Source organism: Schistocerca nitens, chromosome 8 (assembly GCF_023898315.1).
Source record: "Schistocerca nitens isolate TAMUIC-IGC-003100 chromosome 8, iqSchNite1.1, whole genome shotgun sequence".
NCBI lineage: Eukaryota > Metazoa > Arthropoda > Insecta > Orthoptera > Acrididae > Schistocerca > Schistocerca nitens.
In genome coordinates, this window is record NC_064621.1 from 365,464,563 (window position 1) to 365,478,666 (window position 14,104).

At 42.8% G+C, this 14,104-nt stretch overlaps 1 protein-coding gene across 9 annotated transcripts in view; it reads left to right on the top strand.

Moving 5' to 3' along the window:
• The window catches only part of LOC126199173 (protein kinase C and casein kinase substrate in neurons protein 1-like), a 626,821-nt gene that overhangs the window by 567,619 nt on the left and 45,098 nt on the right, over positions 1 to 14,104 (top strand). For all 9 annotated transcript variants that reach the window (XM_049935943.1, XM_049935942.1, XM_049935940.1 and 6 more), the window contains one exon: positions 6,796 to 7,039. In XM_049935943.1, the coding sequence (XP_049791900.1) occupies positions 6,826 to 7,039 (214 nt within the window). In that variant the 5' untranslated portion in view covers positions 6,796 to 6,825. The remainder of the gene's footprint in view (positions 1 to 6,795; positions 7,040 to 14,104) is intronic.

A 14,104-nucleotide genomic window follows, 5' to 3' on the forward strand; every position in this document is an offset into this window, starting at 1 on the left:
GGATGATGGCTAGGTTGTTGATGCAGCAAGGCGTTGGTTCCGACGTCGACCGGTAGAAAGGTACCATGCTGGCATACAGCCTCTCCCAGTAAAGTTCGTTAAGGCCGTCGCATTGAACGGAGATTATATTCAAATACAGAGTTTTGTGACCTAAAGAGTGGAGAATAACATGGCGTATTGGAATCCTGAATCAAACCAAACTGCTTAAAAAAAGTGTATTTCATTACTTACTGAACGCCCTTCGTATTATGTCATCTTGCAGTTATGTGCTCCCAAGGAACTGATTCAAAATACGCATTTGAGTTCGCGTACAAATCTGAAAACAAGACATGTTGTATATATTTGATTAACAAGTGTTAAATATAAATATGCTGTGGCACCAAAATCCCAGTGTAGCTATGTAGTAGTGTGTGTTGGGTGACGTGTAGTAACCTGAAGCACAGGGGAGGTGTGGAAGCATAGTGTGTGTACCTGGTTATGGACCGGCTGACTTGTTAGTGTGTAGTCAGCACGCGGTGGCGCATGCACCGAGACACGTGAACGGTGGCTCCCACGTGCGGTGCTGGCTCGTATAACATTTCGCAGGTTACCGAAATAGCGGTGGGCGGTCGCTGCCAGCAACTGGGGGCGCCCAGTCTGCGTCTTCGCAGCTGGCAACACTTGGCTCAGAAAATCAATAGCAGCTGTGCCCAAGGCGACAGGCCTTGTAAGAAAATGGGCCCCGAAGGAACGGTTAAGACCTGTTGAGCATTACTATTTTAGTACCAGTGCTACATCATTGACCCTTCGTGACGCATAACATCTGTATTACAGGATGTTTAAAAAAGAATGACCTGATTTCAAAACTCCATATTTATTGATAAAAAATGTTACAAACTGGGGGTGAATTGCAAAATACTCGCAAAATCTTAGTTTTAGCTATGCTATCACAAATGCTCTGTGTCCAGCAGCAGCACGAGCAATATATCCAGACGATAGCTAAATTCACCGTAAACTTTACACAACATATTTGCAAATACAGGAGTCATGGCGGCTGTTATTCTGTTCTTCACTTCTTCTGTGTCACGAGGTAAAGAGGAGATGAATACACTCAAGAATGCGGGGGAATGTCTGGCGGTCCCGTGCGCCCTATCCAGCGTTGAGGCAGTGTGTCACTGAGAAACTGACTTACCGGTACGATGTTGCACCAGTGTAGTGGAGCTGTATTCTGTTGGAAAATGAAGTCATCGGAGTCCTCTTAAAATTGTGAAAAGAGCCAATCATGCAACATTTGGAGATCATAGTTCAACGCTGCATAGGGCGAACGGTACCCCCAAGACACTTAACCTGCATTCTTAGCCTCGAAGATCGCCCGACATGACCCCCATGTGATTTTTCTTGTAAGGTATGTGAAGGAAAGTGCGTTCATCTCGCCTTTACCTCGAGACGTAGAAGTAGTGAAGAACAGAATAACAGCCACCATGACTTCTATAAAAGCAGGTACCCGTACATTGTTTAAAGTTTATGACGAATTTAGCCATCGTCTAGATGATGATCGTACTGTTGCTGGTGGACAAACACAGTATTTTTAATCGCAAAGCGAAAACTTTAAGATGTTGTGTTTTGCAATTCATGCCATGTTTATTGTTTTTATCAATAACTATGGAATTTTGAATCAGGTCATTCTGTGAAACACCCTATATTAAATGGTTCAAATGGCTCTGAGCACTATGCGACTTAACTTCTGAGGTCATCAGTCGCCTAGAACTCAGAATTAATTAAACCTAACTAACCTAAGGACATCACACACATCCATGCCCGAGGCAGGATTCGAACCTGCGACCGGAGCGGTCACTCGGCTCCAGACTGAAGGGCCTAGAACCGCACGGCACACCCTATATTAAATAAACGGCTTACCCAGAGCACGGTTCCAGTTGCAGGTTGTTGCCTGTCTATCGGCTTTCAGGGGCAAAACGTTTTAATTTCAATTTTTCATACTGTTGTTGACCGAATTTAAAAATGGTGTCGCAGTCTACTCATTAAGAGCTATAATGTTACTTTAATTGTTTAATAAAGCAAGTATTACAGTTAGAAACTGTGTACGTCTTGCCACCTTGAAGAAACACCCCCCCCCCCCCCCCCCACACACACACCTGTCCTCCCACTCGTTCCGCTTTGCATGTGACCACAAGTTACTCGACGGCAAGCTCGCCATCAGTAACAGTAGACGTCTTTCTTGCATATACCATACCGACAGCTTGCATTTTGCAACCATATGTGGAATGATTCTCCTTTTGATCTGTGGACTGTATTTCTCTGCAAAATTGATGGTGTTTGGACACCAGTACTTCGATGTGGTTGAAGGATCATGCGAATTTCCTTCGCCATGTTCTCTGGTACCATTTTCTACGTATTGAGATTAACCACTATATTTTAAAATTGAAGCGCACAGTAATTGTATTATTAGATTCCGATTTTGCAAGGACACAAACCAGCGTTATGATAATATCCATTTTCACATTTGTACCAAGGCCTAGACTTCCACGTACTGTATTATTCAGTGTAGGTCTCGCATTTAATTGGACATCAATAGCTTAAAGTTTTCAGCTACGATCCACACAATACTTTTTACGTATTTCCTGTAGTGAAAGAGTGCTTTGGGTACACAGCCTGCTTGTCTACGTACACTGAGGCAATCGCGCTCGTTAACACCTCATTGCAGAATAAGGGGTTGTAGACAAGTCTTAAAAATTATCTCTAATAATATGGGCTTGTAATGAGTTCGTTAATTGAAGCCAAACCTTTTCGAGCCCTCAGGTGTTGTTTCATTTAGTGAATTGTGAAGTATGTTGTTGGTAAAATGAACAAAAAAAACGTTGTTTCGACTGTCCCCGCGTGTTGTATAATTTGGGTTAAAACTTGCAGCATTATTATTTTGACCAAGATTCTTTAAAAGAAAGTAATGATGTCAAATTGAAGTTGAGCCTTCCACATAACTGTATGCGTGTTGCTAGTTTACTGTTGTTTTATGGCATAGGTGCCTGGAAACAACAGGAAATTAAATTCATATTATGCCGAAGTTAAATTTTACCGTCAATATCTGTATGTATGTGGACGGGCCAGCCGCAGCTTCGGTATTAGATTATGAGGAAGGCCATTGTTTTGTTACTGTCAGCGCCCCCCCCCCCCCCTTCCGACTCTCTCATACATATAACTAGCCGTCTCCCTCATACATACAACTAGCCGTTACCACCGCTGTTAATGCTCAACAGGTGCTTAGGATTTTAATAACAATAACAATAACAAACATAATTTCTGTATTATAATAATACATCATTGTATACTACTAGGTGCGTTCAATAAGTAATGCAACACATTTTTTCTATAAGCAGGTTGGTTGTAGTCAGGATTTCGATACATCATATTATTCCCCACACTTCTGGCTATAAAACCCTGTTTTTAAAATATAATCTCCACTCAACGCGACGGCCGTAAGACATCTTATTGGGAGAGGCTGTATGCCCGCTTATTACCTCTACTGGTCGACGTCGGAGCTAACGAAAATGGTTCAAATGGCTCTGAGCACTATGGGACTCAACTGCTGTGGTCATAAGTCCCCTAGAACTTAGAACTACTTAAACCTAACTAACCTAAGGACAGCACACAACACCCAGCCATCACGAGGCAGAGAAAATCCCTGACCCCGCCGGGAATCGAACCCGGGAACCCGGGCGTGGGAAGCTAACGACTTGCTGCATCATCCACATACTACTTCCCGCTAAATGCATCTTTCATTGGGCCAAAGAAATAGAAGTCAGACAGTGCGAGACCCGGGCTCTAGGGTGGATGAGGAAGAACAATATAGTGAAGTTTGGTGAGCTGATCTCGGTGCGCATACTTGTGTTGAGGCTTGCGGTGTGATGGAGAAGTGGTTCGTTCAATTTTTGTAGTGACGAACACCCTGATGTCGTTTCTTCTATTTCCTGAGTCTAGCACTATACAGTTCAGAGTTGATTGTTTCACCACGAGGGAGTCCCAGAAGACCGTCGCCATGATGTCATCTGCTGAGGGTAGGAATTTCCTCTTCAGAGGAAGGAGTGGTGGTGTGGTGCCACTCCATGGATTGCATTTTTTTATGGTTCTTAGTGATGAACCCTCGTTTAGTGTTCTGTGACGATGTTTGACAAAAAGTTGTCACGATCAGCTTCGTAAAGTGCAAGCAATTCCGCAGAGATGGTCCTTCGTTGCTCTTTATGGTCTTCAGTTAGACGGCGAGGAACCCAGCGGGTACACAGCTTTGGGTACACCTTCTGGTCGATAAGTGTGTCTACACTACCAACAGAGACGTCCAGTTGTGCAGCGAAGTGTTTGTGATTCGTGGATCACCTCGAATGAGTGTGTCCACACGTTCCAGCACTTGCAAGAGTCACAGCTGTGTGCGGCCAGCACAAAGGTTTTGGCTACCTCGTTCCGATGATAATATACGCCTGGTCCAGCGACTCGCGGTTTTTGTTCACTGCCAGGTCACCGTAGACATTCTGTAAGCGGCTATGAATGTCTGGGATGCTCTGGTTTTCTTCCAAAAGAAATTAGATGACAGCGCTCTGTTTGGAACGCACCTCTGTTACAACAGACGCCATTTTGCAGGCTACGTATAGCGATGCCACCTATCGGTACATAATGAAACTACGGAGGCTGAAGCGGGAATATTCCACAATCGAAATTGGCCGAGGAAAAAACATGTTGCAATACTTATCGAACGCTCCTCGCACATCGGTTCAAAGTAACTCCAAAGAAACTACAGTTCCGAGAAATACTACATTTCAAAAGCATTAGTCTGAAAATTTGTGAACTACATGTGTCATGAGATTGATTTGAGAATTATAACAGCAACAAATTCTCTAAACTTTTGCAGTGTCATAATTTACTCGACGTGAAATAGAAGTGTGCACTGAACGTCATCAGTATTCAACTTACCTTAAGACTGTAAGCACACGTCTGCAGGCTATGGCCATGCGAGCGTGTAAATGGCGAGAATGTTATTTCTTTGTCGTTTCCAGGAAAGTTCGGGAAGTCACACTATTTATAATTTCGTTTTCTTTCTGGGCGTGCTTTTCTTGCTTTCCTTTCCTTTCTTGTCTCACTCGGTTTCCTGTGGTTAGAAACTTCCTGGCATATTAAAACTGTGTGCCGGACCGAGTCTCGAACTCGGGACCTTTGCCTTTCGCGGGCAAGGGCGCTATCAGCGCAGACTCCGCTGCAGAGTGAAAATCTCATTCTGGAAGCTTCCCCCAGGCTGTGGCTAAGCCATTTCTCAGAAATATCCTTTCGTCCAGGAGTGAGTGCTGCAAGGTTCGCAGGAGAGCCTCTGTGAAGTTTGGAAGTTGAGAGACGAGGTACTGGCGGAAGTAAAACTGAGAGCGGGTCGTGAATCGTGCTCGGGTAGCTGTGGTGGTAGAGTACTTGCCCGCGAAAGGCAAAGGTCTCGACTTCGAGTCTCGGTGTAGCACACAGTTTTAAAAAATGGTTCACATGGCTCTGAGCGCTATGGGACTTAACATCCATGGTCATCAGTCCCCTAGAACTTAGAACTACTTAAACCTAACCAACCTAAGGACATCACACAACACCCAGTCATCACGAGGCAGAGAAAATCCCTGACCCCGCCGGGAATCGAACCCGGGAACCCGGGCGCGGGAAGCGAGAACGCTACCGCACGACCACGAGCTGCGGACGCACACAGTTTTAATCTGCCAGGAAGTTTCTATCGGCGCAGACACCTGCAGAGTGAAAATTCCATTCTGGAACCTTCCTGTGGTTTCTCTATTCTGCCTGTGGATTCGTGAATCCTGTCGGTTTTGTTGTTGTTGTTAGCCTGTCCCAGTTTGCTAGTAATGGTTGGACTGTTCTCTGTAGGCGGTCAGGCTGCAAGCGCATTCGTATGGGCAGTGGACTCGAGCAACAACAAATTATCCTGTTACACTTGTAGTTTTCCAAGGTGTGTTCAAAAAGTCTCTCCGCAGTGCCATATGATCGTTAGCCGCGCATGCCGTGCGATTGTGGGTCCCATATTTGTTAACGAAACAATAAACGCACAACGATACTGCAGTGATATTCTGTACCAATTCATAGGAGAAGTTGTGTTAAGTGAAATACTGAACGGTTATTTTCTACAAGATGGTGCAACCGCGCATACAGCTCGCGTTTCAATGTCACTACTTGCTGATGTTTTTGGTGATCGCATAATTTCACAGGGACTTTGGCCTCCACGATCGCCTTAACACCACCTGACTTTTTCTTCTGGGGTGCAGCGAAAGCAACTGTCTATAAAAACCGTGCAAAATGCACCGAGTAATTGAAAACTGCAATATCCACTTTAACTGCTGCCGTTATATAAGAAATGTTACAGCTTGTGTTTGGAAACATGGTTAGACGAATTGAATTGTGTATTCGACAACAGGCGGACAATTCAACATTTCATGCGAAAATTTGTAAGTAAAAATGAATATTCAACAAACTGATAACTTGTATGTCACTGAGTTTCATTTTGGTATATTCACTGCGCCATACGGCACACGCGGCTAACAATCATACGGCACTGCGTAGAGACTTTTTGAACACCCCGTACAACACCTAGTCTTTTTCGAGACTCTCAGTTTTAATGTTCTCCGAAAGTTAGAGGAGAAATTTGGAAACTATATTTTGTCATAAATCAAACGAAGTAAAATCTGCGTCTGTGGACGGCTGGTTCGGCTCGCGCGAGAGTCGCGGAGAGACAGAAAGCAGGGCTACAGCGGGCCGTTGGCGGTGTTGCAGGGAGCGGGGCTGAGAGGCGGCGCCGGCGCCATGTCCCACCACAGCGACGACAACATGCTGATCGCGGGCAGCGACTCCTTCTGGGAGCCCGGCAACTACAAGCGCACCACCCGCCGCATCGAGGACGGCTACCGGCTGTGCACGGACCTGGTCGCGCTCGTGCAGGAGCGCGCCGACATCGAGAAGGCCTACGCCAAGAGCCTGCGCGGCTGGGCCAAGAAGTGGAACGAGCTCATCGAAAAGGGTCAGTAGCGACAACTCGAAACCATTTGTGTGACCTGACTCTGATAAAATCGTCGGAGCTTCGCCGAGATCTGTCTGACTAAATTTACTTTGCTACGAACAGTGAGACTCTGAAAGGGCCAGTACCGGTTGCACACAACAGCACATTTCTGTAGAGCTGCTAGACTTTGCATGTGTTAGAGTGCCTGCGCAGACACCCAAAGTATTAAGATTTGTCCGTAATCATCACGATTTCTAGTTTAAATTATGGTGTTATGGGAGCCCCTGCTAAAATTACGGAATTCGCTATTTGATTTGTTTTAATAATTCGACAACAGTGTTTCTCGTTGCAGCAGTGTGTGAACCACTTTTGATTGCCTGATACCATATTTTAACGTAGCCTGGAAACTCCTTGTGGCATTAGCAATATATATTTTATTAATGCAAGAATCGTGATTAAAGTTCAGTTTTTACTTATTTCAAAATTCCTTTCAGTGTACTTACCAATTATGCAATGTTCTTGACTGTTCTGCCCTTGGAAAATTGATCTTGTTTCACACTCCACTAACAGTTTGCGTCAAGGTAACATTTGCGCTTTATATTTCGAAAAACGAAACTTTGAAATCTACTTTTTAAATTCCCAGAACGCTTTCTTCTCTTTCTTACTAGGGCTTAAAGGTCTAAATGTTTAGGGTTCAAATGTTATAGCTATGCTTCAAATCGAGAAAGTCTTTTTAAAAAAAATTCCGGCATCTGGTCCTCCCCTCCTCACCTCTCCAGTTGTTGTTGTTGTTGTTGTTTTTTACTATGTATAGGGTTGCAAACAACAACCTGGTAATAGCGTCACAGAAAGGTTGTTGTTGTTGTGGTCTTCAGTCCTGAGACTGGTTTGATGCAGCTCTCCATGCTACTCTATCCTGTGCAAGCTTCATCATCTACCAGTACCTACTGCAACCTACATCCTTCTGAATCTGCTTAGTGTATTCATCTCTTGGCCTCCCTCTACTACGATTTTTACCCTCCACGCTGCCCTCCAGTACTAAATTGGTGATCCCTTGATGCCTCAGAACATGTCCTACCAACCGATCCCTCCTTCTAGACAAGTTGTGCCACAAACTTCTCTTCTCCCCAATCCTATTCAACACCTCCTCATTAGTTACGTGATCTACCCATCTAATCTTCAGCAACCTTCTGTAGCACCACATTTCGAAAACTTCTATTCTCTTCTTGTCCAAACTATTTATCGTCCATGTTTCACTTCCATACATGGCTACACTCCATACAAATACTTTCAGAAACGACTTCCTGACACTTAAATCTAAACTCCATGTTAACAAATTTCTCTTCTTCAGAAACGATTTCCTTGCCATGCCAGTCTACATTTTATATCCTCTCTACTTCGACCATCATCGGTTATTTTGCTCCCCAAATAGCAAAACTATTTACTACTTTAAGTGTCTCATTTCCTAATCTAATACCCTCAGCATCACCCGATTTAATTCGACTACATTCCATTATCCTCGTTTTGCTTTTGTTGATGTTCATCTTATATCCTCCTTTCAAGACACTGTCCATTCCGTTCAGCTGCTCTTCCAGGTACTTAGCTGTCTCTGATAGAATTACAATGTCATCGGCGAACCTCAAAGTTTTTATTTCTTCTCCATGGAAGTTATTTCCTACTCCGAATTTTTCTTTTGTTTCCTTTACTGCTTGCTCAATATACAGATGGAATAACATGGGGGATAGGCTACAACCCTGTCTCACTCCCTTCACAACCGCTGCTTCCCTTTCATGCCCCTCAACTCTTACAACTGCCATTTGGTTTCTATACAAATTGTAAATAGCCTTTCGCTCCCTGTATTTTACCCCTGCCACCTTCAGAATTTGAAAGAGAGTATTCCAGTCAACATTGTCAAAAGCTTCCTCAAAGTCTGCAAATGCTAGAAACGTAGGATTGCCTTTCCTTAATCTATTTTGTAAGATAAACCGTAGGGTCAGTATTGCCTCACGTGTTCCAACATTTCTACGGAATCCAAACTGATCTTCCCCAAGGTCAGCTTCTGCTAGTTTTTCCATTCGTTTGTAAAGAATTCGCGTTAGTATTTCGCAGCCGTGAATTATTAAACTGATACTTCGGTAAACATCTGTCAACGCCTGCTTTCTTTGGGATTGGAATTATTATATTCTTCTTGAAGTCTGAGGGAATTTCGCCCGTCTCATACATATTGCTCACCAGATGGTAGAGTTTTGTTAGGACTGGCTCTCCCAAGGCTGTCATTAGTTCTAATGGAATGTTGTCTACTCCCGGGGCCTTGTTTCGACTCAGGTCTTTCAGTGCTCTGTCAAACTCTTCACGCAGTATCTTATCTCCCATTTCGTCTTCATCTACATCCTCTTCCATTTCCATAATATTGTCCTCAAGTACATCGCCCTTGTATAAACCCTCTATATACTCCTTCCACCTTTCTGCCCTCCCTTCTTTGCTTAGAACTGGGTTGCCATCTGAGCTCTTGATATTCAGACAAGTGGTTCTCTTTTCTCCAAAGGTCTCTTTAATTTTCCTGTAGGCAGTATCTGTCTTACCCCCTAGTGAGATAAGCCTCTACATCCTTACATTTATCCTCTAGCCATCCCTGGTTAGCCATTTTGCACTTCCTGTTGATCTCATTTCTGAGATGTTTGTATTCCTTTTTGCCTGCTTCATTTACTGCGTTTTTATATTTTCTCCTTTCATCAATTAAATTCAATATTTCTTCTGTTACCCAAGGATTTCTACTAGCCCTCGTCTTTTTACCTACTTGATCCTCTGTTGCCTTCACTACTTCATCCCTCAAAGCTACCCATTCTTCTTCTACTGTATTTCTTTCCCCCATTCCTGTCAATTGTTCCCTTATGCTCTCCCTGAAACTCTGTACAACCTCTGGTTTAGTCAGTTTATCCGGGTCCAATCTCCTTAAATTTCCACCTTTTTGCAGTTTCTTCAGTTTTAATCTACAGTTCATAACCAATAGATTGCGGTCAGAGTCCACATCTGCCCCTGGAAATGTCTTACAATTTAAAACCTGGTTCCTAAATCTCTGTCTTACCATTATATAATCTATCTGAAATCTGTCAGTATCTCCAGGCATCTTCCATGTATACAGCCTTCTTTTATGATTCTTGAACCAAGTGTTAGCTATGATTAAGTTATGCTCTGTGCAAAATTCTACCAGGCGGCTTCCTCTTTCATTTCTTAGCCCCAATCCATATTCACCTACTACGTTTCCTTCTCTCCCTTTTCCTACTACCCCTCTCCAATTATCGTGTCTGTATGATTGATAGCTTATCTCCAAACTTGGCATATCTTTCTGCCTGATGCTGAGATACCAGATACTCTTCCCTAGACCTCGGTAACCCTGAACTGTCTGTTCGACACGCCTCACTTCCACCTTACCCCACTTTCATTCGCATTCATCGAGCGAGGTGGCGCAGTGGTTAGACACTGGACTCGCATTCGGGAGGACGACGGTTCAATCCCGCGTCCGGCCATCCTGATTTAGGTTTTCCGTGATTTCCCTAAATCATTCCAGGCAAATGCCGGGATGGTTCGTCTGAAAGGGCACGGCCGACTTCCTTCCCTAATCCGATGAGACCGATGACCACACTGTCTGGTCTCCTTCCCCAAACAACCAGTCATTCGCATTCTTGGCCCTTCCACACACCTAGAATCCAGAACTACAAGTACAGAGAGAGAGTAGACTGCACATTCCCATCTCAGGCAACCAAATACCAATTAGAAACACTCCACAGCAGACCTTTAGCCCACCCTCCCAATTAGGGACTGTCATTTCACATCCTGCTTGCAGCACCCTCATTTTACGTATAATCAGGTGACCGGCATCTATCTCTGAAGTGTTTCTGTTGGTAGTTTGTGTGTTCCCCTTGAGGGTACACTAATAACCGCTACTGACCACCTCTCATCACCAGCATTCAGCCAAGATTATGTGTAGCATCACTGGTGCACCTCGCTTAAGGGGAGTTGGAGCAGGGCCCTATCCCGACAATGTTAAATTTAGTGACTTGGCTTCCCTGTACTTCACGAAATACCGTAGCCATTGACATGAAACTTTTACAGCACAGGAAACAGTGTGTTCTGAGTCTACTGAACTACAATAATTGCATTTCTGCCACTGCTTCCTGAAATACAATTTTTGAACTACACAGTTAAAATTTTGTGTACTTTTTTGTACGTTATTCTAAATAATTTTAATTATACATAACATTATGTTCTTCTTTTAGTTCAGTAGACTCAGGATATGTATGTTATTACTCCCTGAAAATTTGAATACTCGAAGTGGTTTCTGAGATTTAGATAAAAATGCAAAAGAAAATGTAATTTTTGCAGGAACAGCTTCTAAAGTTTCGAAAGACTGTAACTCACTTAACGTATGCTTATATTTTTATTTTTTATTTTTAGTCACTCCGAAGCACCCTGCACCATACTATATCATCCTCTTGATCTTTTTCCAAATTTTTTCTTCTTTCTGGACTCCTTAGTGGCCAACTGTGCTGCATACTCTGCTGCGTACTCTGCTTTATCAATGCAAACCATGTCCAACTGTTCAAGTTCTCTGATGCAGTTTGCTCCAGGATTAATTCCCATATGCTGTAGCACTTTCACTCTACCAATGTTGCCATCATTAAAAGCAATAACAGTGTCACTGATCCCCACTTTAGTGTCTTCATTCCAACAAAGTCCGCCCCAATAGCTGAATGGTCAGCGTGACGGACTGCTGTCCTAAGGGCCGCGGATTCGATTCCCTGCTGGGTCGGGGACTTTTCTCTGCTCGGGGACTGTGTGTTGTGTTGTCTTCACCATCATTTCATCCCCATCCGGCACGCAGGTCGCCCAATATGGCGTCAAATGTAATAAGACCTGCACCAAGGCAGCCGGATCTGCCCCGTAAGGGGCCTCCCGGCCAATTACCCCAAACGCTCATTTCCATTTTATTCCAACAAAACAGTTTTTGGTAGGTGAGTGCATTAAGATTATTGAACGACTCATTGGGATTTTGAGTCTGACCTTGCAGACACTTCTTCAGTGATTCAGGGTTTGCCGGGTCTCTGTATATAGGTTTTATGATATCCATGACTGCTGCTGCGATGGAATGTTTATGGCTGTGTGAACAGTTTGAGTACTGGGTATTGCGGTAATTGCATCATGAATCAGGTCCAGGAGGGCAAAGGTGGTGTACTGGTTTTTCATTAGTTAACAGTCTGTGGAAGAAGGTAGCCCATTCTGCCTGCTTCATTTTCAACAAATCCTCAGTATTATTTCTAATGGCCATCCCATAATACTGCTGTAGTTCATCAATCATTTTGTCTGTCAGCCTACTTCTTATGGTTTTACCATCAAAAAGTTACTTGTCTCTCAGACTTTGTTTCAACTTTGTAAACCTGGTGCCCATCCTATTCTGGACATGACCAATACAAACACGTAATTTAACCTTCATAACACAGGAATCCACAGCCTTCTATATAAAAAAATTACGAATTTTATTAGATCTTGAAGTAATGCACATAAAAATTTTAACATTTTCAACCGGTGTAGATAATATTTATAAAAATGGTTAGTTTTTACGTAACTTCTTCCTCAAATTCACTTGAGTAGTTTACTTCAGATGAAAGACTTTTAGTTATACTGATGGCAGTGGTATATACCTCTGGAGCCAGAAAATGTAGTTTTCTTCAATTGTGATTCAAGAATAGTAGTCGTGGAACTTCTGGAATGTCATTCCACCAAACCAAATTCCTTCACTATTTCAGAGACCAAATAGTTCTTTTCTATGATCAAGTTTGAGTTGAAATTATTCAAATGTGCTGTTGAACAGTTCATCATAGAAATTGTTTTCAGTACTGTTATATACTTCACACCCGAGATTTCTGTAGTGTTCCACTTGCGGAGCTTAAGTAATGAGTGAAATTATGGAAGCTTTTAGATCTCAACATTAGATAAAATTTTTGAGTAATGGGCAGTCCATCAAAATCAGGCTTACCCTATTTATGATCTTTAGATTTTGATTTCCACTTTTTCTTCACATGAAAATTTTCTGTATGTTACCTTGTATAACATGATCGTCCATTGTAACCTCCAGCAGTTATAGTTCAGTCTAAAGTGTAGGTGAAGCAGTTCGTGTAATGATTTACAGTCAGTTTTTCAAAACTGCAACAGTATTTGTGCTATTAATTGTTGCTATACTAATGAGGCTGCCAGCGTCATTGTTCCAATAATCCAGTACACCCATTAAACAACTTGCAACTTGCCTGAAAGAAAATGCTGTGGAATCCCCGAAAAAGGCATTTTCTGCCATAATATCAGTTCATATCAGCTAAAGAATTTCATCTACAGTACTCTGCAAAGAACTGTACGGTATGTGGCAGGGGATACTTTGTGTAGCCCAGTCTCTTCTCCCATCCTTCCTTTCCTGTTACAGTCACGAATGATCCATGAGAAGAAAGATTGTTGGTAAAGCTTATCTAAATTGTCTTTTCATGAAACAAACACAGAGGGAGGCAGTGTTTTGGTTGACTGCTGTGGAGATTAGATTAGATTTACTTTCATTCCAATTGATCTGTAGTGAGGAGGTCCTCCAGGATGTAGAACATGTCAGAAATACAACAATACATGACAAATATTTACAACTAAAACAAATAAGCTAATGTACCATTCCACAGGTCCCAAGTGGAATGATCATTTTTTAATGAACACTATATGAAAGACTCATTTTACAAATACTAATGCACTGAATGTAAAATAAAAAAAACTTATTTTCTGTATTTATAAGGTAATACACATGTAATACAACTACTATAATACTTCTTTACAATGAACACATTACTGCACTGAAATGGTGCAGAAGTTACATTGTACACACACACACACACACACACACACACACACACACACACACATCGATCCGCACATACACAGACACAAGCAGACATTTGTAAAGGCAAAGAGTTTGGGCAGAGATGTCAGTCGAGGCGGAAGTAAAGAGGCAAAGATGTTGTTAAAAGACAGGTGAGGTATGAGCGGCGGCAACTTGAA